This window comes from Hippocampus bargibanti, linkage group LG08 (assembly GCF_051943395.1).
Source record: "Hippocampus bargibanti isolate YZ-2025 linkage group LG08, ASM5194339v1, whole genome shotgun sequence".
NCBI classification, from domain to species: Eukaryota; Metazoa; Chordata; class Actinopteri; order Syngnathiformes; family Syngnathidae; genus Hippocampus; species Hippocampus bargibanti.
The window spans coordinates 134,781-160,547 of NC_142741.1; the positions used below are offsets into that span (position 1 = coordinate 134,781).

Here is a 25,767-nt window from a genome sequence, read left to right on the forward strand (position 1 = left end):
TCGTAGAGGCTGTTGCTATGATACGAGCGGAAGATTTTGACAGCCTTTTGAAGGCTAACAATGTCTAATTAATAATTTACCTGGTATGATAATAACACACACACACACACACACACATATATAAGAAATATGAATGCGTGAAAAAGAGGAAAATACGATAGTGATACATTGATGTCACCTCCGTGCGCCATGTAATTTCCTGTGTGTGTTTTGACCTTCTTAATTTGCCGTAGCAAGCAGACAAGAAGGGGCGTTCGAAAGTCCAAGTGGACGTCAAATCTGTTTCTGATCGAAACTTGTTCGAAAAACAAACTCAATGAGTTCTGCAAACACGAAGATCATCACCGTCATCGGCAGGTGACCGAGGCTTTTTCTTTACCTGCCAGGGAATGGCTTCGGCGCATGATTACGCCACGCACTTTATGAGATTTGTTCGCCAAAAACTTTTACGTGTGAAATTTAAATTGAACTTGAACACCAGTTGAGTGGAAATGGTGTACGCGTGTGTTCCAGTGGGCTGATCGGTCGTTCGTGGGCGATGGTGTTCGCCAGCGGAGGATACAACGTCAAACTTTATGACAACCAACCGGGATTTGCACTCAACGCTTTGAAGGAGATCAAGTAATCAAAACACACAAACACTCAAAAGTTACATTTCAAGTGCCAGCAACTGTAAAAACACACACCTCATACTTATTTCTTGCGATTAGATGAATAATGTATGAGCTCCCGAAATGAGTGGTTGTAATAAGGTGATACATGTAACGCATTGCATTTGTTGTACTTCGTTTCTCTAGATTGGAATGGATTAGAGACATTTACATTTCACAGCAGCAAAGTTATCAAAGTAAGAAGTAGAAAAACAAATAGTTGTACAAGAGCTGTTGTAAAGGCAGCCACTCTCGCGGCCGCCATCTTCAAGTCGAAAAAAGAAACAACAAGCTAAACGTGGAAAAATTGTCTTCGCCAAGCCGCACGCTTGTCCACAACTTTAATTCAAGCAATCAATCAAAAAGTCAACTGCAACTGATTTCGCCCATCTCTGTATGTAAATCTTTTTTAAGCGGCCGCCTGTGGTTGGGGGAAAAAAAAGACAAATTAAGAGGCAAATCAGGAACATTAACAAACTACACAGCTGCAGTCTGTGCAAAAACACAGTCAGGCTGACCGGCCTCACGTGATCAGCCCGTTTTGTGACTTTGACCACAAGGCACTCGTGGCGACGCGCTTGGTTCCAATGTCGTCTGCGCGTGTATCCAGAAAGCAGATAATGGAGCTCCAGGAAGCGGGAATGCTGAGAGGGCAGCTGAGCGCCACGCAGCAGCTGGCCTTGCTCAGTAGTCACGAGGACTTGCAACAGGCGCTGCGGGGGGCCTTTTTTCTTCAGGTATTTGACCTGCCGCCATCTCATCGTTGACATTTCATTGATGGCACACCGGATTGACAACTCATCTGTCGCCTCGCATTAATAATAATGAGCTCGACTCCCGAGGTCCTTCGCGAAGCATTCAATCCAAAGCAAACATTTGCTTGAAATTTCCAAAACGGAGGTGACCATTTTTATGTGGCTTCCAAGACCTTCTTCTTCTTCTTTTCCTTTTGAGCTTTTTTTTCCTTTCAAGGGGTCGCCACAGCGAATCAGTGTCCTCCATCTTCACAGGTTTGATTGGCGCGGTGGCTTGATTTGTTTTGCCAGGAATGCGTCTTTGAGAATCTGGAGGTGAAGCAGAAGCTCTTTCGGGACTTGGAGGCTCTGGTGGGCCAAGATGTGATCCTGAGCAGCTCCACTTCCTGCTTGGTGCCCAGCGCCGTCTTTTCGTCTGTTCAAAAGCGAAGCCGCTGCCTCGTCTCCCACCCGGTTGGTACCGCCAGAACCATCAAAATAACAATTGGGATATTTCTGACCCCCCCAATTTTCCAATGTGACAAGGTCAACCCGCCATATTACGTCAAACTCGTGGAGCTCGTACCTCACCCGGACACGACGGCGGCCGTTATGGATAACACCCACACGCTGATGACACAGGTCAAAACATAATCATAATCGTAATCATTAATGTATAAGTAAGTGCCTGACCTAATCAATGAAAAGAAAATGGTAGCTGGTGTTTACGCTCAATTGTTGTTGTTTTGTTTTTGCAATCAGGTGGGTCAGGTGCCCGTCCGCTTGACAAAAGAGATTGACGGCTTTGCGCTCAACAGAGTGCAGGCCGCCATCATTGCAGAATCTTGGAGGCTGGTCCAGGTCAGTCCTAAAACAAACAAACCAACCAAATAAAAACAAAAAGTAGACGGATGAATCTCCGCAACGATAAATAGTAGCTTGCCGCCGATACTTGCGCAACACTGAGATGCTTTGACACTTGGTCGCTCAATCGATGAGAAGGTTTCTTCAGCCGTCATCGGTCCAATTTTGAAGGTTTCGGACGTTTCGCCTCCTATCCAAGAGGCTTCGTCAGCGAACTTGGTCGCTCAATCGCCATATGCTTGGCAAAGTATATCCTGTAACAATAGTTTCATCCGCGCGGGGGTGCTCGTGAGTCGCCAATGAATCACATTGTGCGCGAGAAAAACCGAACGGTCTTTGTTTTTCCGTTTTTTTTTTCTTTTTAAAGATCGGATCCTGTAATTACAATATATTCCGCGCGGGGGTGCCAGTGAGTTACCCAAAAGCTACGTGAAAGCATCCATGAAGAGAAAATGTCCTCATGCTGCACTTGCTCGTCATGCTACATGAACGCAATGGCGCGCGCGCGCGCGTGCAATGTTGTCACTCTGCATGCTTGAGCGTGAACGTGTGTGTGGCCAACTCAAGTAACTCGTGATAACGTGCGCATGTGTGTGAGCGTACTCGCAGCGAGTGAAAGTACTTGAGGCCGCCATTTAACATTTTTCAAACTGACTTTAAAGGGGGCGGTGGCAAACAGGTTTGTTTTCTTTGTTGTTAGGTTAGTATTGCGCAACGTCCTCATCAGAGAAGGTGAGGAAGGGGGAAGTGGTTGGGGGCGCATCAACCGCCAAAAAGTCCAACCTTGACATGATTTCAAATGAGCGTCCGTCATAAGGGAAGGGAAAAATACATATTCACATTTGTCTCACGGGGTACACGCACACGTGAAGCCAATTTGCTCACTCCCAAACCTGCGGAAGAGAAACCAATCGGTTAACAATGAAGTTATGGTGAACCAAAAAAAAAAAACACACACACACACACACACAAACCAAAAAGTGTACAAATGCATCGCAAACGGCTTCCTCGTGAGAAGATTCCGATGAAAACATGCGTGAAGGGACATTTGTTTGCATGTGAATACATTCAAAAGTCGGGCCTGCAATGGACAAGAGACATTTGGACCTTTTTGTTTTTCAATCTGTGATTTAACATCATCGGGTAAAAGAAGCTTGACGGCGGCGGAGGTGAGCATAAACGGGCATTCCGGGCGCATAAATGGGTTGCGTTGCTTTCTTCTTTTTTCATTGACGTGATCACAAGATGTGCGTTTGTCACGGATGACCCTTCGCTTCACAATATACCATTGTTGAACGGCCGCAATTCAGCCGAGGACATTTCTTGGCTATTTTCATGCTACAATCAATTCATTTCAATTAGGGCAGAATAATTGGGTGTGTGCGTGTGTGTGTGTGTGTGTGGGGGGGGGGGGGGATTTGCGGGGTATTTCTGTCTTTTAAAATCAAATCAATAAATACTGGTAAACTGTGACCTAGAGCCAAGGAGGCTATCTATTAGCTATCTGGCTAGCTTTCTGTCTATTTGAGTTGCTTCCGGGTTGAGTGAATGTTGGCGCGTGTGGCTACTGCTGCTCACCCACAGAAAAACGCATTCTGTGACCGAGAGTTTTGAAAGGCGCTTGCTTAGAAATGAAATGGAGGATTATTTTTATTCTGACTATTGATGGCCGGCCGCTATCGGCAGCCTCCCCGAGACGCCGATACCGGATTATGATATCAGGGCGATACCAAAATGGCCACTTTTACTTTTCGAAAATCCATTTTAAATGAAAAAAAAAAATTGCATTTGACCACATTGCGATGACCATTTGGAATTGATTATTGGATCAGCTCGATGGCAAAAATTGTTTTGATAGACGAGTCACAGAATAAACAAAAGGCAAATGTTGACAAAGCTAAAGCTAAAGCTCTCTCCTTCCATCGACGCGTCACTTTGTTTGTTTGACTCAAGTGGATTCTTTTGCGTGAAGTGTTTTGTTTTGTTTTGTTTGACTCCTAAGCCAAGTGCACTTGTCGCCGTCTTTTAAGGACTTAGAGACGCAAACAAAGAAGATGCGGGCAACACCAATTGAGGATTCTTTTTTACTCAGTGACTGCCAGACTTTGTGCAAAAACATGTCCGCTCCAGCGCCAATTACAGGACCCGCAGAACATCGAATGCCAGAGTTCATTCCTAAATGACACGGGTCTGGAGTTATCTGATCTGGAAATGGGGGCAGATGTCCAAAATATAATCCAATATTGATTTCACAACAGCTGAAGTTGTAACAAAGCGCTAACGTGGACAAAATGCCGCCCCCTTGTCGAAGGGAAAAAAAACATAGCCAGGCAGGTCTGGCCAGCGCTTTATCGGCACCGCCCGTAAGAAAAGACAAAACCTGAACAGTTTTGGGACTGGCGCTCACGTCACACTTTTCCATTTCCTAATACATTCCGGAATGGCAGCGAATGAGTTAAAAATCGAAATGAAAAAGACACACCAAACAAAAATACAACGTCAAATGTCAAGGCTAGCGCTTTATCGGCACCCAAGCGTGAAAAAACAAAACTTGAACAAATTGGGGAATGGCGCTCTACGTCATCTTTTCAATTCTCGAATAACTTTGTTAATCCTAGCGGCGTGGAGGGGGGGGGGGGCGTGGTCTCCCCGGTGGGCCATTGCGGAGTTCCCGCGAGGGGCGTCTTCGCACAGGCTTGTGGAACTTCAGGCTTCTTTTCTGGGACTTAAGCATTAAGTGCTAGCTGTTAAAAGCGCCACTCGGCTGTTAAAAGTGGACCGTGTTGCCCACAATGCACTACAGCGTCGACTCCTGGAGGGGGGGGGGGGGGGGGGGTCAGCTTCTCGTTTGATCAAAAAATGCTTTTGGAAATGGGCCACACAACACAAATATGAAAATGGAAGTCGTTCAGTGGGGGATGTGTGGATAGTCGCTTGGCTCCGTGTGTCCCGTTTAGCCGGCTAACCGGTTCAGGGTGCCCCCACCTACTGCCCGTAGTCAGCCGGGCTGGGCTCCAATAACCCCCCCACCCCCTAAAGCAGATCAACTGATGGATGGAGAAAGATGGCATCGCTCGGGAGGAGCACTTTTTTGTCTTGGGATGCAGTTGGCGACGTCACATTTTGAAGGCGAGTCAACGAGTGAGCGGACCTCGCTTTGCGCCGTCCTTGAATGGTCAGAAATCAGGCGGAGCCACCGGGGCAACTTTTTTGTTCACCTCCCTGATTATTAATTAAGTCCTTGAGTGGCAGACGACGCGTCCGCTGCGGTGCCGGGGTTTTGGTCATTTCACTCAAAGCGCACAAGATCCAACGTTCGATTGGACGTTAGAAATCTGACATTGTTTTTCCATCAGGAAAAGTCTTATGTGAGCTTGAGATGCACAAAAGACAATGCGTGAAAAAACATGACCGGACATCTGGCCGGCGCTTTATCAGCACCCCGGCAAGAAAAACCACAAGCCAAAGAATGGCGCTCGACTTCATATTTTCAATTCCCAAATACAGCATTTGTTCAGAAGAAAAAGAGGCCCAAAACTTGTCAGACTGGAAGGATGCGTCGGTCCCCGACACGTTTGTTCACCTGCATTGTTGGGCCACCAGCACAAAATAGAGGGCGGAGCTTCCGTCACTTGCAAATGTCGCCTGGCCCCATCGAAGACACAAAAGTGAGTCGCTGGCTGGCTCGTTTGCGGGACAACACTTCCATGTGGATTGTCACAACCCGCAAAGTCAATTGGTGACCGCGGTGGGATGCCTACGCCCGGGAGCCAACTCATCATTTTATTTGGCCCATGAAAGCTGGTCAAACTTATGAAATTCCATGCTCATCTATGGAGCTAGCTAGCTAGCTAGCTCGAGCTCTTTCTGTTCAGCCGTCTGGCTAATCCCTTGCATCACAGGTGTCAAAGTCATGGCCCGGGGGCCAAATCTGGGCCGCCGCGTCATCTTATTCCGCCCGAGCAAGCAACTCCAACTTGTGAAATGCCATCACGCTCGCCAGAATCCCAAGCAAAAGTTGACATGGTTTCCTGTAACGCACAACCAAGGCAAATACTTTGTGTGTGTGTGTGTGTGTGTTTCTGTACTGCGGCCATGACCAAGTGGCGGTAATTCTAAACTGTGGGATCAAATGCGTTGAAGTGGGCGAGCGACCCCCGCGGTCGTCGTTATGTAACGCGGACAAACATGACAAAGCTCGAGCGGCTGAGAAAGCGGCTTGCCGTCATTGTGGAGGAAAAGCTTGCGTCCACCTGACCGCCGCGCTAAAATAAAAAGCTTGTTGTTGAACGGCGGACTTGGACAAAGAGGGGCCTGTGAAGAGGACCCCCCCCCGCCCCCCCCGAAGCTTTGCTTTCCGACTACGTAACAACCTCAGCGCTCAGTGATGCGCTCACTGAGCGGTGGCTCCAACGCCGCCCATCCCCCCTCTTCTCAAAGCTCAGCCATCTCCAAATAGCTTGAACCTCGCTTTTCCACGCGATTCATCAGAAAAACGAACAGGGCCAAAATCCAAACCAAGGTTACCCATTGGATACAATATAAATTCAATTAATTCGTCCCAGACACCGAAAAACATGAACGCAATATACATTTTTCAAAATATTGGCAACATCCATCGTAACGCAGAGTAGAATAAATAGAAATTCAGATGAACTCATTCACTGCCATTCCCGAATTTACTCGGAAATTGAAAATATGACAGAGCGCTTGGGTGCAATGAAGTGCTGGTCAGACCTCTGGCAATGTTTTTTTTTCCTTTCCACGAGGGGGCAGCATTTCCCTTTTTCCCTGTTAGCGCTTGATGCCGGCTTCAGCTGTCGTAAAGTGCTACGTAAAGCAATATGTATGTTATGTATTTTGTACAGCTGCCCCCATTTCAAACTCAGATAACTCCAGAGCCATATAACTCAGGAATTAACTCTGATGTAAGAAGAGAGGCTAAGGTTTCTTAGGCTGCATTGAACGTCGACGTCGTCCGAAAACTCAATACTCTGCGGCTCCTGGAACGTGCGCGACAATGACCAAAACCCTGGCACCGGACCCGAGGCATTTTTGCGCATGGTCTGGCAGGCAATGAGTCAAGGCGGATAAATGATCAATTAAATAAATGGTGATGATTCATCCTCATTCCTGCTTTGTCAAAGCATGACATCTGAGGTTACGGTAGAGCGGGACACTCACCTGTCTGTCCGCGTCGTCAGGACGGCGTCATCTCCGTCCGGGATATCGACCTGGTCATGTCGGAAGGATTGGGAATGCGCTACGCCTTCATTGGTCCCATGGAAACCATCCACCTCAATGCACCTGAAGGTAACGCTGCCTGCCGATCACCTGACCTATTGGGCCGTTTGGGATTTCACGGAAAATGCACATCCATGTGCCAAAATAAATCAATTGGAGCATTTCTGGCAAGTTTCAGGACCCCCGGAAAGGGCCAGAATGTCTTTTCATTCATAGCTTGTTACATTTGTATTTATTTGTTTATCCATCCATCCTTCTAGCTCGCTATTTCCGTATGTGTTTTGGTATTCGTGACTAGTATTGATGTATTCTTTTGCGGATCGACTCATGGCAGACATGGCGACCGCAAGGTTGGCCGGTAAAAGTGGCTTCAACGACCATCGTGGTCTTTCTTGGCGCTTGCGCACTTGATGCCGTGCGATGGTGCAGCCGTACCTCCTGACCTCCTGACCTCGGCGCCGGGTGTTAAATCATCATCAGAAGAAGACGCAAAAAGAATGAGAAATGCAGAGCCAACGTATGTATAGCTGACATGTCGCCGCCGCATGAACGACAAGCGACGTCAAACGTCAGCTCGACGGAGAATGTCAGCTGCGGGTGTGAAAGCCACACAGTCGCAGGAACACTTTGGGGGCCCGACAAAGGCCTCTTCTGATGGCCGAGCCGACCCGCATACCCACCATACTCCCCCCCCAACCTCACACCAGTCGTCCAAAACTCACATGGCGTCCAAAGCAAAGAACCTCGTCAAACCCCCGAAATAGCTCCGTATCAGATAGCAAAGCCAACCAAGATGGCGGATTTTGACTGAAGCTGGTTGCTCACCACTCACAACATTGAGTTCAGCATTGCTGGTCGCAGAAAATTCGCCGCCTTTCCTGCTGTATTAATGCTTAACACATTGATTGACGCGCGGCATGAATGATTGGCCAAAGCCGCTTTTGTCACCAGCAAATGGTGAAAGGGCAATCAATGATTGCCGCCGCGACGATAACCCGCGCGCAACTTGGGTTTTTTTTCAACTCACAAAATGTCTCCGTTTGGCATTTACAATTTCATGACGTAAAAACAAAACAATCCGTGTCAGATTGCTGCAACTTTGAGACGAGGATTTAGTCAACGTCAGATTGTCTTCACCTAAAGTATCGGGGGCTGATATCGGCCGCAGTATCCCGATACCGAAAGATAAAGGCCAGTATCGACCCAATACCAATATCCAGTTTGTATATACTCTACATAGGCAACTTGAATTTCAATTTAGATTTGTCGTATGCATTTTTGACAAATCAATTCTTGGCAAAAACAACTTGCACGATTTTGGCAAAGGAGAAGAGGATCCTTTCATGTTATTTTCAATTCATTGAATGGATACATTTTTAATTTCTTTTAATTTTTACTGTTGTCGTTTCTTTGTGGAGCCCACGCAAACGAACATGGATAGAAATCTCCAAGGAGTGACGCCAACGTGCTGACCTGGTCTTTGCGTGGCATTGGCGTGTTGTTCGGCCATATTGGTAGAGTCCGCCGTTCTTCCGCAGGTCTCGGAGACTACATGAAGCGTTACGGCCGAGGCATCCAAAGAGTTCTGAGGTCCTTCGGGCCCGTCCCGGACTTCTTTGCTGAGGATGCAAACATCGTTAATAGCGTACGTATCAACACACGGAAAGCGATCGTAGCTACTTAACTCATTCACTGCCATTCCCAAATTTATTCGGGAACCGAAAAGCGTGACGTGGAGCGCCATTCCCGAATTTGTTCGGTCGATAAAGCGCTGGTCAGACCTCTGGCAATGTTTTTCCCTTCCGCAAGGGGGCAGCATTTGCCTTTTGTCCACGTTAGTGCTTTGCGACAGCTTCAGCTGTTGGTTGATAAAGCGCTATATCAACCAATATGTATTATATTTTGTACCGTTGCCCCCATTTCAAGCTCAGCTAACACCAGACCCATATCACTTAGGAATGAACTCTTTTTCTAAGGTTTCTAACGCCGGATTGGATATTTATGTCGTCCTACAACTCAATATTCTGCGGGTCCTGGAATTAGAGTGACAATGACAAAAACCCTGGCAATGGAGCGGACACATTTTTTGCACATTGTCTGGCAGTGAATGAGTTAATGTAAATGAACTATTATCGACATCACGTATGCATAAATATGACATAAAATTACGTTTTTGACAAATTTGGACACATACGGAGAAGCTTTTCAAAATGATGATTAAACATTCACATATTGTCTGTCTATATGTGTTGCTTCGCATTCTTTGGGTATTGACTCAGATTTTTATATACAGTAAAGTCTCGTTATATCGATATTCAAGGGAGTCCGAAAAAATATCGATATAACCGGGACTATCGATATATCCGACCCCGTTTGCATGTAATTTTCTCCGTGCGTGCATAGAAATAGTATCGATATAACCGGGACTATCGATATATCCCATATCGATATAACCAGACTTTACTGTATATGTTTAAGTGATTTGATTCAATGTGGTAACCGATCAATTGAAGAAAAAACGCTGAATGATTATGATGATGATTTTCTTTTTTGCTTGCGTTTTAGGAGATGTGCAAGCTGATCCCCAACGACGAGCAACAATTGTTGGCCCGGCGGGAGCGGCGAGACCGCTTCCTGATGGGCTTGGCCCGCCTCAAGAACGACCCCTGAGGACATCGGCGGGACATCCTCAACATTCCAATCTAATCCAATCCATTTCACGTGTTCTTTTTTTACAAGTCCGACGGCTGACTGAACACCATTTGATTTGTTCTCGAAAGAAACATTGTCCGATGATTTCCTCATTGTGCTCCAAACGACTCCAAGAAGTTGTTTTTTACGCTGCAATGCGCCGATCGTATGATTAAAGCTTCCAATGATAACGCAGTGCGCTTGTATTCACCGGACATGCGCAATTGATTGTTTAATTGATTACGAGGGGAGGGGGGTGACCGTCGCAGTGTTTCATTCGCTGTCGAGTTGACGAATGTAACGCATACCTGTCCACTTATACGTTTCCCCCTATTTGATACGTTTTATCATTTCAAATAATGTACGGCGTATTCTAACTTTAATCGGGGAATAGTCATCATCTAAGGGCGGCGATTAGCCAAAGCTGGCAGGTATGCTAACGTAACGGCTGCGCTTTCGGAAACAGGAGAGGCAATTGAAAAAAAAAAAAAAAAAAAAAAAAAGGAGATTTGGACTCATCTCTTCATATTCGCAACATTTTGCTTTCTACAAAGCTCATGTACAAAAGTAAAGTTCAGACAATTGAGTTTTTTGGGATTGGGACAAATCAAAAATATACTCAGTTGTGGACAAGTCTGGGTTGAAAAATCCATCTTCTCAAGGTCTTTACTGGACGGACACACAGGTGTGTGTGTGTGTGTGTGTGTGTGTGTGTGTGTGTGTGTGTGTGTGGCCCCGCCCCTTTGCAAGTTGATGTGTTTGAGAAGTTCCCCGCGTCTTTCTTTGCTCGCAGTCGCTCGTCCCAGCGGCCGGCGGCACATCTTATTCGCTCCTGCCGAGTTTCAATTGGATTTTCATTCCCTTTATTATTATTATTTGAAATACACGCCTTACGTCAAAGGAATACTTAAAAAAAAAATAGATTAACCCTCAATTATTTTTTTTTTTAATTTTTTTTTTTTTTTTTTGGGGGGGGCGAGGGGGGTTCGGACTCTCACGTCCACACAGGTGAGATAACAGATTTCCGTTTCCATCCGAATAGACACACACAAATCTCGTCATAGCAATCAATGAGATCATCGGGAATCGGAGACGGGAGACTCCATTTTGGGATGGCGGGCGGGCCAGTCACTTGCGGCAATGTCACCCGCTGGTTTATTTTGAATGAATGATATCGTGATTCCTATTTACGAACGAGTCCAGGTGGATTTGAACGGACGGCAATTTCCAGCGGTCCCGATTGGACGCTCGTCCCGATTGGACGCTCCTTTCTTCTGGTCGCTTCCAAATTGAAATGTCACAAGAAGACTTTCATTTCACCGAGAAAGGACAAACCAAACCACGTCGCTTGACAAAGACAAAAAAATGCGTATCGTCTTGTCTGTGTGAGCGCCCCAAAAGAACAAAACGGGGAAGCGTTTGAGCTCCACTCATTCTCAGAGAAAAAACTAAAGTCCCAACAAGACTTTTGTCTCTTTTTGCTTCAAAAGATGGAAAGAAAAGAAAAGGAAACGTCACACCACTTGAGTTGATGAACTCTGCTGTGACGATTTGGTCAAAATTCTCCATTTTTGAGCGAGTCGCTACACTGACATCGAGTGACTTGATGCCGGCTTCGTTGTTTTTTTTCCCCACAGCGTTGTGCTTATTTCCTCGCCTTTCACTTTTTTGCAGCGTTGTCGCTTTTGATTGACTTCATTCACTGGCAGCCGAAATGTGTCCACCTCGGTGCCAGGGTTTTGGTCATTCTCACTTGAATTCAACCACCCACAGAATATTGAATTTTAGCACGACGTAAACATTCAATATAGAGTTAATTCCTCAATGAAATGGGCCTGGAGTTATATGAGCTTGAAATGGGGGCGGCTGTCCAAAAGACAATCCGATACGTACAATTTGATTTGGACAACAGCTGAAGCTGGAACAAAGCGTGTCTGACCGGGGCTTTATCAGCACCCAAGCATGAAAAAACAAACCCCGAACGAATTCGGGAATGGCGGTAAAGGAGTTAAATAATCATCCATTTGATTTCCAAGCGCCTTTCAAAACTCTCCAGGTCACTTTACAGTCGCAGGATGGGTTTTTCTGCGTGTGCGCAGCGGCAGCCACACGCGCCGGCGTTCACTCAACCCGCAAGTAACTCAAATGGATCGAAAGCGAGCCAACAGATACCCAGCCGGCTAGCCTCTAGATAGCTAGCGAGCTAGCCGGATACCTCAGCTTCCAAAGGCAAGCTAAACGAGTGGTTTAAAAGGGAACAAAAGGGGTCAAAGTCTAACGGCGCGCGCTTTCCCTGCCGGCAGGCGGGCGACCATGTCGTGGGGCGCCCTTTACGCCCAGCTGGGCGGCGTCAACAAGCACTCAACCAGCCTGGGCAAGATCTGGCTGTCGGTGCTGTTCATCTTCCGCATCACCATCTTGGTTCTGGCGGCCGAGAGCGTTTGGGGCGACGAGCAGTCCGACTTCACGTGCAACACGCAGCAGCCGGGCTGCAAGAACGTCTGCTACGACCACTTCTTCCCCGTGTCGCACATCCGCCTGTGGTGCCTGCAGCTGATCTTCGTGTCCACGCCGGCGCTGCTGGTGGCCATGCACGTGGCCTACCGCAAGCGCGGCGACAAGCGTTCCATGCTAGCCTCCGACGGCGCGGCCGACAAAGCCGGCCGGCTGGAAATGGAGAGACTGAAACGCCGCCGCCTTCCCATCACCGGCACGCTTTGGTGGACGTACGCGTGCAGCCTGTTCTTCCGCCTGCTTTTCGAGGGCGGCTTCATGTACGCCTTGTACTTTGTCTACGACGGCTTCCGGATGCCGCGCTTGGTCAAGTGCGAGCAGTGGCCCTGCCCCAACCGGGTGGACTGCTTCATCTCGCGGCCCACCGAGAAGACCGTCTTCACCATCTTCATGGTGGCCTCCTCCGCCCTCTGCATGGCGCTCAACGTGGCCGAGTTGGGCTACTTGCTGTGCAAGGCGCTCACGCGCTGCTCCGCCCGACGCCGCAAGGAGGCCATCGGCGCCTCGCGGAACAAGACCGACGAGCTGCTCTTCGACCCCGCCAGAAAAACCGCGTGCTGAACCGCGACGCCGGAATGCCGCAACGAGCCGGCGGCCGCTAATGTCCGCCGTCGCTGCGCAAATGCCATCCATCTTGTCTGACCGTGACGGCAAATGTCCGCCCTTTCCAAAATCACACCGGGAAACTCATTTGGCACTATTTTCTTTGACGCGACATTAAAATGCAACTATGCAAGAAAAAAAACCAAAAAATCTAAGGTGTCCAAGTCAAGGCCCGGGGGCCAAATCCGGCCCACCTCATCATTTTATTCGGCCTGCAAAAGCAAATCAAGCATATGAAGTGCAATGATGCTCGCTAAAGTCACAAGCAAAATCTGGTCTAATTGTCAACCGCGACAACACTCAGTCTTTTTCACTTTGAAAACTAGTTCTTGATGAATGTGATGTCATCTGAGGAGGGGATGACACATTTTCATGGCTTCCCCAAATTCATCACGACCCCCGACAGGAAACCGGAACTAGAATGTGGCTTGCGGCAAAAAATGACTTTGACACCCTTGACAAAAAAGGACCTCTTTGTCCAAATCAAATACCACATTTCATAATTAATCATAATAATAATACATTTCATTTCTAAGCGCCTTTCCAAACTCTCAAGGTCACTTTACAGTCACGGGATAAGTTTTTCTGTGGGCGAACAATGGCAGCCACGCGCGCCAGCGTTCACTCAACCCGGAAGTAACTCAAATAGATCGAAAGCTAGCTAGCTAGCCAATTGATAGCCAACAGATACTCAGCTAGCTAGCCAGATACCTCAGCTTATGAACTTCATTGGTTCCCAGAATGTTTGTGTAAGGCGAAAAGTTTGTCTTCCAAACATTTATTTCCCACAAGAAACCATTAAAATGAGAATAATCCGTTCCCGGGTCCCCATAAAACATAATGAAGACACTCCAAAGTATTCTGAGCTTTTCTTTTGATATCAATGAAATATGTGTTGACTAAATGCAACAGGTTGCTCCATCAGGTCTTGCCGTGGGAAAAAGCACATCTGTTTAAAAAAGGCACAAAGGACACCCCGAAAAAAAATGTGTATTGTCTTGTATATGTGAAGGCCCCAAAAGAACAACATGGTGTCCCCCGACGTTTGAAGCGTTTGAGGTCCACTCATTTTTGTTGCAAAAGGAAACAGCCCGAGACTGTGGAAAAGTTTCCGGGTCTTTCCGTTTTTTGTGTGTTTCAAAGATCAAAACCAAAAGACTGGAGTGTCACATGACTTGAATTTATTAACTCTGCTGTGATGATTTTGATTTTCAAGCTCTTTTTTTCTGCAGTTTTTTGACCAAGTCGCTACACTGACAGCGTGTGACTTTGTTGTTGTTTTTGCTTATTTACTCATTTTTCCGTTTTTTTGGCAGCACTTTTGTAATAAATACACAAGTGTTGATTTTGATTGACTCCCTGATGTTTTTAATATTAAATAGTTGTTTAAAATGGAATAAACATGACAAACACTACCATCAGTACCTGCGTTTGTCTGTCAACGGGGCAAAATGCGACCAACAAAAACCATGTAGATAAATGGGAGATGTTTGAAATTAAAAACATGTAAAATATTCTCAATACTACTTGGATGTTGCTTGACTAAAAATAAGGAGCAACTGTCCATCAGAGAAATCTTTTGGGTCGCTTTTCATTGAAAAAAAAAAAACGATCGGATTTAAATGCTAGATGCTAGGATATAAATATAATTATAGATATATATATGTGACACCCCTGAAGGCACTTGTCCTAAAATATAAATGAATTATCAAAGTGTAACCATTATAAACATGTATTAGGTATCAGACGAGGGAAGAAAAATGCCAAAATAAAGATCAAACTACTCACCCTTTTTCAGACATTTTCGTGGCGAGCAGGAAGAGGAAAGCCGTCTTTTCAAAGTAATACCGCCCCCTTGTGGCCGTTAAAGATACCGCTGGAATTCGAAGATGATCTGTTGAAAAAAAAATGGATGACTGACGACTCAAACATTGATTTAAAAAGTTGTTTGTCAACATCAACTTGCTCGGTTAAGTTAGCAACATGCTAAGCTAACGAGCCTTAAAATTTAGCGCGTTACTACGCGTCACCTTTCAAGGCTTGTCTTATTTTAGCGGCTGGCGGCGCACTCCTGGCAGCCGACTTGACACTGGAGGAACCTCAATAACTGGAAAGGAACCTTGTCCTTCCTTGTGTCTTTGTCCCCCCCGCGCCCAAAATAAAACCGGGGTGAAAATGCGGATGGTTCAAGTGCGTGATCGGTAATGACATGCATTGTGTAACAACACGTGTCGTAACATGCGTTATATACTGTGCAGAACCCTCAAGCTTCATGGCCTCTGGTCCAGGACCCCAGCTAAAATGGTGGACAGACACCCCCCATGGTGGGTGACACGAGGATATACAGCAAAGTCTCGTTATAGCGATATCGGATATATCGATAGTCCCGGTTATAGCGATATTTTTTCGGACTCCCTTGAATATCGATATAACGAGACTTTACTGTATATATATATATGTCATTCCTGGTCAGTCATTGTCGGAATGACTGACAGTGCAAACTTGAATGGGGGCCGCTGGCTGACACCTGAGCACTAAACTAAATAACAGCTTGTTTCCATTTTTGAAGAGTCTTTACGCGCACCCACGCTCAAGCATTAAAAAAAAAAAAGAAAACTTGTGAGCAGGGCCGAGCGTGGACAGACGAGGGCGTGCTTTTTGTTTTCTCTCTCTCAGAGGTGGAAGGGTGGGATTTGGGGGGTGGGGGGTGTCTGTGAGTTCTCCCCCCCCCCGGGGGCACCCCCAAAGGATGTGAGCTTTTTGCCGAGCACTTTCAAGAAGGTCCCCTTCCGCTGCGTCAAGGTACGAGCACACCCACGCCAGCGACATATGGATTAGGATCGTCTTGCAAACGCAATTGGGAGTATTTTTCGGGGAGCTTTTATTCATTTGCGTTTGGCGCCCCCACAAAGCCAACAATGGCTCCCGCTCTCTCGTAGCCTCTGCTTTGTCACCTTTTTTCTTCCGTGTGTGTTTGTTACCTTGACTATTTTGGACTACTTTTCAGTTTTTTTTCCCTCCGTGTTTCCAACTGAATTTGTTCGCACAAGAACTCCATTGGAAATTGCACAGGACTTAATGGGAGTCAATTAATTTCTGAGGGTGGGAAGGGGGGCAATCCTAGCCATGGAATGCCAGGAAATATTTTCAGATGTACGACTGAGAGCTTACACAGACGTCTTTTCAGATGTGTTTTTTGGTGTTGATTTTTGGTTGTCATTTGTGTTTGTGGCAGGTGTGCAGAATATCGAGGACGACGGTCGATGGATTTATTCGCTTTCATTCAACGTTTTAAGTTAAGCGTAAGTTGACCTTTTTGATTGTTTTCAAAGCCACGTTTTCTGTGTCTGTGGATGACAGAGCGTAAACGTTAAAACAAAAAAACTTCTTCATCAACCGGAATTGAAGGATTTTTAATGATGAATAGCATATTAAATACACTTGATATTTGACACATTTTGACTTTAGTGTTAATATTCTTTTTTTTTTTTCTGGCACTAACTAAACATTAAAACTAACAACATTCTTCATCAACCAGAGTTGATTTTTTTATTTATGATTAGCATATTAAATACATTTGATATTTTACTCCTTTTGACTTTTATGGTGCTTCTTTTACCTCGATTTTCACCAAAAATTGTATTTCATTTGATTTATTTCATGTTATTAAGTGAGTTGGAACTTTTCCTTGGACGTTATAGCTAAAAGAAGTTCTCTTTTTTTATAATTCCTTCTTAATCTAAAATAAAACAGTCTAAAATGTCATCAGATCTCCTGATTTTGGAATATTTTAGTGACTGAAATTGATTTTAAAATGATGCTTTCGTGACCTTGGTAACAAACAAACTCACCCCCCCCCCCCCAAAATGGCCGTAATTTGTGTATTTTTTTAAGGTGCGTTTAAACATTTACCAAGTTATAAAAGTTACTTTAATTTGCGTTCTTATTTTTTTCTTCTACTTAAACAGATTTTTTTCCCCTTGAGAGTTAATCATCATGATGATAACCAAACAACAAACGGAGACGTCTAAAATGGCATTTTGGATCATGCTCATTCAAATTGGATCACAAGCACTATTAATTGCCAAATGGACAATATTTGTATGGATTCCTATTGGTGCTAATCATGACAATGTGGCGTGTACAGTGTACAGTGTGCAGGCGGTTGAAGGTAGGGTGCTGTCGCTATTTGTTCCTGCGCGTGCGTGCGTGCGTGCGTTTTCCAGTGTGATAATGTTGATCTCAGCACATGCCTGTTGGCCAGTGGAGCGAACAGGTGAGCGGGCGAGCAAGCATTACCCGCCATACAGAGAGCAAGAGAGAGAGAGAGAGCAAGAGCGACAGAGAGTGAGACAGAGAGAGAGACAGTTTATAATAATAAATAGTAATACATTTCCTTTCTAAGCGCCTTTCAAAACTCACAAGGTCACTTTAAAGTCACAAGATGAGCTTTTCTGTGGGTGAGCGGCGGCAGCCACATGCGCCAGCATTCACTCAACCCCGAAGTAACTCAAATAGATAGAAAGTTAGCTAGCTGGCTAATAGATAACTAATAGGTAGCTAGCTAGCTAATAGATAGCATACAGATAGCAAATAGATAACTAGTTGGGTAGCCAGCTAGATAGCGAGATTAGCTCGTTAATAGATAACAAATACGATGTACCTTGACAAAGGTGGTCTGATGACCCGGTTGACAAAGCCTCGATGGGGTTAAAAAAATAAAAACAAACTGTAATGGGCAACATCTTCACAGCCCCGCTTTATTCAGCGGAAAGGTCGGTGCTGTTGGACAGTCTGCGGCTGGATGGATGGATGCATGGCTTGAGAAGCCTGCGATAAGAAGAAAGGAGCATCAGCGCAGAGCGCCGATGCGGATGTGGAACTGCCGCGGCTTGGAATTGAAGCGGATTTATGTGGGACAGATGTGAGACAATGTCTTTTCGTCAATGAATGCTACAGCGGCGCGCTTACTTTCAACATTTAGCTTGTAGTCGACGTGCACATTCCACCGTGATGCCCCTGATCCACTGGTGAAGAGACGCTTTGATGCTCTCCTCTTTCATCTGGAACTGCTTCGTGTAACAAAGAGGGTATAGAAAGTGCTTAAGAAGGAATGTCTTTGCGGTGCCATGTTATTTGTTATGTCGCTCTTTTGACTTCAAGACGGCGCCGCGAGAGTGGCTGCCTTTCCAGCATTTGCTTTTTTACCTTCATTCCTTTCATAACTTTGCTGCTGTGAAATGTCCATTTCTCCACTGCGAGACTAACAAAGGCAAATCCAAATCCGTTCAGACGAGGGTTGAATGAAAGGGAATTATTCTTGGTTTTCAGTTCCAGACTGACAGTCGATGCCAAGTTGCGACGAAGCGCCTTAATGGTCATCGTCCATCTCATGGATTTCACCTTGAGAAGCTCTCAAGTTAACCGAGCGGTCTCTCCGTTTTTCCACGTCCTCTTCCAGACACCACGTTGTCCGCAGGCTGGCACTCTTGAAGGATGGGTGACTGGAGCTTCTTGGGGCGTCTACTAGAGAACGCCCAGGAGCACTCCACGGTGATCGGCAAGGTGTGGCTGACCGTCTTGTTCATCTTCCGGATCCTGGTGCTGGGCGCCGCCGCCGAGGAGGTTTGGGGAGACGAGCAGTCCGACTTCACCTGCAACACTCAGCAGCCCGGCTGCGAGAATGTGTGCTACGACCAGGCCTTCCCCATCTCGCACATTCGATTCTGGGTCCTGCAGATCATCTTTGTGTCCACGCCCACGCTCATCTACCTGGGACACGTTCTACACATTGTACGCATGGAGGAGAAGCGCAAGGAAAAGGAGGAGGAAGTGCGAAAAGCCAACAGATTCCAGGAAGAGGTGGGTCGGACAATTCCAGGACTTTTGGACAAGAATCCTTCAAACTTGTCAGGTCATATTTGAGATCTTAGACTTCCAGTTTCCAACTTGCAGAGAATGAAGGTTTTTAGGGACTAGATTCCCATTGAGAACCGGAATTTACCAAGACCAGATCCTACAACCGCATCCCAAAAGAACAGTCGGATCTCCTCAATTGAGGTTGGAGGATCCCTGGAGGTTCCATGTGATGAAAGTTGACCTCCTATTTGATATAGGAACTGAGGTGCTAGTGGTCCATTTGTTGATTGCATAGGTTGTAAGGCCCTGGCAGACTTAAAAAAAAGAACATCTGGACCATGGGGAAGGCTCAAGGGATGAGGTTGTTGGCTCTGGTCTTGGTTAATTCTGGAGTTTTTGGGTACTGTATGAACATCCTGGACGGGAGTAGTCGTTTCCCGATTTGCAGGCAACAAATCGGCAGGGGTATAAACCATTAGGACCGAAGTGAAGATTGTCCAATTCCAGATGACTAAAGCCCCTTTTCACACAATCCTTCCGCAAAAACTGGAGTGGCAAAGGTTTTCGCTTACTGCTTTACGTTAGTACGGCTGAGTGCAAAGTTGCCGAGAATTGATTTGGAACTTCAAGTTTAAGCCGGAATGACTTGACCAAGTCATGACTCCATTTTTGCCAGGGTAACTTGAGACTTGAAAAGTCAGATTTATTCTTACTTCTGCATCCAGGAGAAGGAGCTTCTGTTCAGGAGCGGCGATATCAACGGTGGCAAAAGGGTGAAACCCCCCATTCGGGACGAGCACGGCAAAATCCGCATCCGGGGGCCCCTGCTGCGCACGTACGTCTTCAACATTATCTTCAAGACCCTCTTTGAGGTGGGGTTCATCTTGGGGCAGTATTTCCTGTATGGCTTCCAGCTGCGGCCCTTGTACAAGTGCGCCCGCTGGCCCTGCCCCAACACGGTGGACTGTTTCATCTCACGGCCCACGGAGAAGACCATCTTCATCATTTTCATGCTGGTGGTGGCCTGCGTTTCACTATTCCTCAACCTACTGGAGATCTACCACCTCGGTTGGAAGAAACTGAAGCAGGGCGTGACCAACGCAGTCGCGTCGGAGCAGGAGTCCACGAGGCGAGCCTCCGGTACCAACGGCAGAGAGCCGCAGTGCTCGGTTCCCGGGACCGCCGGCGGCTACCCGAACAAGTACGCGGACGTGACGGCCAGCGGCGCGGCCTTCCTGCCCCGGGCGGAGTTTAAGATGGACAACTTGCGGCAAGAGGAGGCCCTGCGCCAACACGGGCCAGCTGCCCACTACTACATCAGCAACAATAACAACCATCGGCTGGCCGCCCGGCAGAACTGGGCCAACCTGGCCACGGAGCAGCAGACGCGGGAGATGAAAACCACCTCCCCTACGCTCTCGTCCTCAGCCAACCAGCCACCCGTGGCATGCGCCGCCCCCGGGTCAACGGGTTCCAGTCCGAGTGCCCGCAGCAGCCCGGGCTTCAAGGTCAACCGGCCGGATAATAGACGCTACGCTACGACCACCGCGGTGGAGATGCACGAGACCCCCGTGACTGCTGCACTGGACCCCCGGCGGCTGAGTAGGGCCAGCAAGAGCAGCAGCGTAAGGGTCAGACCAGATGACTTGGCGGTATGAGCCTCACTCTGAACCAACCCCTCGTAGCTTCCAGAAACAGGTAGCGATAAGACTTCAGATTCAGTGATCGAGCCCCCATTTCACACGCAAGTTTTCTCAATTCATCCCATCAGAGGCGTTAACGATAGAACAGGCATCGATTTGCCGGTTTTTGAAGGCACCAAAAGCATTAAGTGGGTTCATTTGGATCCCGCCGAGACCACAAAACCCGCCAAATTAAGGCATTGACTTCTAGCCTTTGCCTTCACCGCAGTGAGGCGGGACATCGAGAACCGTGTGATCATTCGGACGACAAATTGTGGGTGTGAAACGATACGTTTCGGTTCCATAATCCTTCAACGTGGTTCTGCGACTTTGGGTACCTTCACACGGGACAGTGACGACCCAGGAAAAAGCCAACTTTGATATTTGCTGCGAAAGGGGGCTATGGACTTTTTCGGGGAAGATCTAGTTGTGGTTTTTTTTCTCCTTTGCCGCACTGAATGGACTCCGGCGTGTGCCCGGTTTTAAACTGGTACCCACAATGCACTGCAGCATGTAGCTGGCTTCATTCATGACTGTGTTAAAAAAAAAACAATTTGTCAGCCCGCATTTGTCAATTCGTGATTACAATCTGCTAATTTTTGTTAAGTGCAAAACAAAACAAAAAAATGGAGTATTGTGACCAAAGCGCTACATGTCAATCGCTATCATCTACCGGGGCCTTTTTTTTGCACAAAAAAAAAAAAAAAAACAAAACCACGCTACCTAGCGTAAACGTTCATGGCTCTTTTTCATGTGGTGAAAACGACAAAAAAAGTCAATCTGAAAGTATTTCACAATTTTTTTTTCCTTCCTCCTTCCAGGTGACATTTTAGTAGAGTTGATTTGCACGTCGGAAAGCAAAATGCTAACATTGCTAAAATGTGCGAGGGAAAGCAAGCGTCCTCTAAGGAACATAAAATCATTTTAATGTCTTAACATCTGCTCACATCAAGGGCAGTTTTCAAGAAATTTGAAATGATACAAAAAAAGGACAAATTTAAAAAAATATTTATAACATGAAGACAAGAGGAGGATGTTGGTGTGTGCGTCGTGTGCGAATGATCCTTTTGTAAAGTTGATGTAAATGTTCATTTACCTCAAATGTTTACAAGACTGTTAGTAAATAAAACCTTTTTTGTACGCTAGTCGTCTTGCTTTGTGCGGGTATATTTGCACCGAAATGATTTCATATTTTTGGTGTCAAAACAATTGACTTGTGTGATGAATGTGTGTGTTGTCGAGCAGTTGTCTGCGCCACTAAATCATTTCAAATAGAGGTAACATCCGACTTCGGACCAGCTCGACTTACGACAGTGTCTGAAACTCATGAGACAAAGTTAGCGGACACCAGGGCAGACAACTCTGAAAAGTTGCCTGCCCCGTTTTTCACAACTTGAAACACAAGAAGACAACTAATTGCAAAATAAACCACCGTTGCAAATATTGATGGTAAATCTCCCTTGCTGATGATTTTGCTCCAGTTGGTCATTTGTCCATACATTTTTTTTCTTTTCAAACAATTTTGTAAGTTGCACGCCCCGGGCGTCCAGGCAGACATTATTTCAGACACTGCTTACGACCACCCGTACTTACGACCATGACCTCCAGACCCTATTTTTGACCCCATTTTAATTCTACGCCCGGCACTGCGTCTACCAACGCCAGCCAGCACGTCACACGCTCGCACTGCAATCGACCGTGTGATGGCACCAGAGGGGGAAGTCAGTTAGCCTCAGAGTCCACATTTTGAATGGATTTCCACTCACGACCATTTCGACTTCCGAACGGAACTCCGCCGCAAGTCAGATGTTAGCGGTAGTGGGAAAAAACCGTTATTTTAAGACGTCGGCGACAAGGGTTGGCGAGGGAGTTTCGAGCGACTTGACTTCCGTGTGGGACAGGAACCCGCACGGGGGGCGGGGTGCTAGAGGAGGGCTTGAGGGTGCAGTGGCTGCGGAGTGACGGGAGACGAGCTCGTCACCCGTCACTCGCGTGTCAATGTTTCCCGCGCCACCTTGCGGATTTTAACTCATTCACTGCCAGGCGATGTGCAAAAATGTGTCCGCTCCAGTCAGTGGCAGGGTTTTGACAAATTCCAGGACCCATAGAATATTCCGTTTTAGGACTATAGCGGCAGTCAATGCAGCGACAGAAACCTTAGGCTCTCTTCTTTCATCAAGAAAAAAAATAGTTAATTCCTAAATGATATGGCTTTTAGCCCCCCACAATTTGGAGGTTGTTCTGTACTCGTGGAAAAGTTTGTTACTCAAGTGTCCAAAGCAGAGCCATCGGTGGCTTATTTTTAGCCTTTAATCAGCTAACAAATTCACACTGTGGCCACAGGACAAATACCACACGCCCCCTTTCGCCCTCCCCCACACCCTCGTAATCTTTGTGTATTTCAGGGGGTGTGATGACTTTCTTCCTCTTGCCGTCTGTTTAATGTCACGAACACGGGAGGCATAGCCATGAATGAAATATTCTAAAAAAAAAAAGGCTAGCCATCCCACGGCGGTCTAGCTAGTGTAAATTTTTGGGTAAATAATATATACAGTGATACTTGAGTTTACGAACTTTTCGGTTTCCGAACGTTAAATTGATGAAAATTTAACCTTGGCATACATTTTTCGGGATACACACGAAGCGCCACAATGAGTGATGTGTCGTTCGCGAACAAGCGTTCTCCTAACAAGAAAATGGCAGCCGACTTAAAGCCACATGATTGGTCAAGAATGCAGCAGTGGGTGTGTGGGGGGGGGGGTTTAAACATTAAAGAGACAGGCAGATGACAGAGAGAGTGAGAAAATGGATATAAAACTGTGAAATTTGGACTGGTTTCAACTTTGGAAATATCCCATCAATCAGGCGCCACAAATAACCCGCACAAGCCATCTGTACACTTGATGCAAAAAGCTAACAGAACACAATTGATGAGGAACAAGGTAAAATGATGGCAGAGAAAGCACCTCACCTCCAAGGGATCATTCGTCAAGATGGTGAAAGAAGGCGGCGGCGTTCCTCATCAAGTGTTTCATGCTGATGAAAGCGGACACTTCTTTCCATTCCGTCAACGACCATCACAAAGGTCAATAAAACCACTTTATTATACAGTACAGTTTATTTCTTTCATACCATAGCCCATTTATTATACATAAAATAAGGTCTATTTTGTGTAGTTTTAAGGCTTAGAAAATTAGAAAGGAGAACATGATGTTTTATGGGGACATGGGAACGGATTATTCTCATTTTAATGGTTTCCTATGGGAAATTAATTTTTGGAAGACACACTTTATGGGAACCAATTATGTTCATAAGCTGAGGTATCACTGTGAATTAATCAATTGGAGTTTTTTTTTATTTGCTTTGTGCTGAATGTATTTATTTATTTATTTAATGTTAGGTGTTAATTAGCTTAGGCATTTTAATTGGTGGTATAAAATATGATTTTGATAGCATCAAACAAATAGCGTTCCATCATCGGTTAACATGACATGATGGAGGAGGCCCGGTGGGCTTGCCTATCGTCGCCCATGCGCCAAAGCGCCCATGCTGAGTGCAGCGCTTTCTTTGTGGCCCGTGAAAGGCTTGGGGATTGAGCCCGAACAACCAAAAGTTGACTGGAGTCCAGCCAACAATGACAAAAGAAGGCTTTGCTAGCCCCTTTTTTTCAGCTACTTTGAAGCAACCATATTTTGGGAGGACCAAATCAAGGCGTACTTACGGAAATGTCACATTTGAAGCACCCCGACGGCTTCAATTTGATCAAGTGAAGGCAAACCACCTCCGTCGTAACAACACATCGCCCCCTAATGGAGAGAAATGAGAAAAACAACAAGCTGACAGTCAAAACGTCACAATTCGAGTGCAATAATAATAATAATAATAATAATACATTTCATTTATCAGCGCCTTACAAAACTCTCAAGGTCACAGGATACGTTTTTCTGTGGGTGGGTGAGCAGCGGCAGCCACACGCGCCAGCATTCACGCAACACGAAAGCTAGCTAGCTAGCCAACAGATACCCAGCCAGCTAGCAAGCCAGATACCTCAGCTTACAAACTTGATTGGTTCCCAGAAAGAGTGTGTGTGTAAGGCAAAATGTTTGTCTTCCAAACATTTACTTTCAACAAGAAACCATTAAAATAAGAATAATCAGTTGCCAGGTCCCCATAAAACATTTTCTACGGAATAAGCCTCAAAACTACACAAAATAAACCTTATTTTATGTATCATAAATGTGTTACACTGTACTATGTAATAATGTGGTGATATTGACCTGTTGTTTATTATGTTTGCTTTATTATAAGTGCCTTGCATGCTGGGTCCAAGAGGACAGTAATTTCATCTGTGCTGTGTGTCATGCATATTAGCATATTTGACAAGAAAGCTGACTTTGTGATGGTCGTCGATGTATGATATCCGAGTGAAGTTGCCGTGCTTTCTCGGCGACAATACCCTCACTCACATTGTCCCCTGTGAGCTGCTTTTCGTTAATCCAAATCACTCACAGAAGTTTTTCAACCTCTTCTGTTGCCTGAGACCGTTGCTTAGACAACACAGAAACGCCCTTAGCCACACGTCGCAATGGTCGATTTAGCGTACCGGTACTGGGTCGCCAAGTCACGCGATCAGACAGCTCGTTGGTGTTTTTTGATGATCTCCTTCTGCTCGACCGACCGTCATTTTCAGCCGAACACTAGTCTGTGGTGGGGTCTTTTTCGCTCCCATAATAGCAAAAGTACTCCACTCGATAACAAACCACATCTGCACTCAAAGAAAGGCATGTGGAAAACGAGTCCGCCAGCCACCGCCAGTGGCGCATGTGGGGTTCGGTTCATCCGCTGAAAACTAGTTTGTATGCCAACATTATATTCTGGAGAATTGAACGTTTGTAAGGTGAAAAGTTGGTGAGCTCCAGCGTTCGG

General features: G+C 46.1%; 3 protein-coding genes and 1 long non-coding RNA gene across 9 annotated transcripts; 3 read left to right on the top strand and 1 right to left on the bottom strand.

Moving 5' to 3' along the window:
* Nucleotides 1-207: 207 nt before the first annotated feature.
* Nucleotides 208-10,825, top strand: cryl1 (crystallin, lambda 1). 2 transcript variants are annotated; one of them, XM_089003058.1, is made up of 9 exons: nucleotides 208-357; nucleotides 514-621; nucleotides 1,261-1,387; nucleotides 1,697-1,858; nucleotides 1,931-2,026; nucleotides 2,147-2,245; nucleotides 7,453-7,561; nucleotides 9,031-9,137; nucleotides 10,058-10,824. In XM_089003058.1, exons 1-9 carry the CDS (start codon nucleotides 317-319, stop codon nucleotides 10,160-10,162), a joined length of 954 nt encoding a protein of 317 aa, XP_088859184.1. In that variant the 5' UTR covers nucleotides 208-316; the 3' UTR covers nucleotides 10,163-10,824. The 2 variants fall into 2 exon arrangements, with proteins under 2 accessions (XP_088859184.1, XP_088859185.1); XM_089003059.1 differs by having other exon boundaries at nucleotides 334-357; nucleotides 1,211-1,387; nucleotides 10,058-10,825.
* Nucleotides 2,115-25,543, bottom strand: LOC148894167 (uncharacterized). Of its 4 annotated transcripts, XR_016115830.1 has the most exons (7): nucleotides 18,272-18,793; nucleotides 17,964-18,130; nucleotides 15,089-15,194; nucleotides 8,966-9,111; nucleotides 7,433-7,587; nucleotides 2,341-3,141; nucleotides 2,115-2,252 (listed from the first exon to the last, which is right to left on the bottom strand). It is a non-coding gene; the product is annotated as an uncharacterized LOC148894167 (long non-coding RNA). The 4 variants fall into 4 exon arrangements; XR_016115831.1 differs by lacking the exons at nucleotides 17,964-18,130; nucleotides 18,272-18,793 and adding an exon at nucleotides 24,563-25,543; XR_016115829.1 differs by having other exon boundaries at nucleotides 17,964-18,793.
* gjb8 (gap junction protein beta 8) lies at nucleotides 10,961-14,705 on the top strand. The gene is made up of 2 exons (XM_089003060.1): nucleotides 10,961-11,191; nucleotides 12,487-14,705. Exon 2 carries the CDS (start codon nucleotides 12,497-12,499, stop codon nucleotides 13,256-13,258), a length of 762 nt encoding a protein of 253 aa, XP_088859186.1. The 5' UTR covers nucleotides 10,961-11,191; nucleotides 12,487-12,496; the 3' UTR covers nucleotides 13,259-14,705.
* gja3 (gap junction protein, alpha 3) lies at nucleotides 15,927-22,777 on the top strand. 2 transcript variants are annotated; one of them, XM_089003051.1, is made up of 4 exons: nucleotides 15,927-16,453; nucleotides 16,536-16,602; nucleotides 18,762-19,162; nucleotides 19,885-22,777. In XM_089003051.1, exons 3-4 carry the CDS (start codon nucleotides 18,797-18,799, stop codon nucleotides 20,815-20,817), a joined length of 1,299 nt encoding a protein of 432 aa, XP_088859177.1. In that variant the 5' UTR covers nucleotides 15,927-16,453; nucleotides 16,536-16,602; nucleotides 18,762-18,796; the 3' UTR covers nucleotides 20,818-22,777. The 2 variants fall into 2 exon arrangements, with proteins under 2 accessions (XP_088859177.1, XP_088859178.1); XM_089003052.1 differs by having other exon boundaries at nucleotides 15,927-16,102.
* Nucleotides 25,544-25,767: the final 224 nt, after the last annotated feature.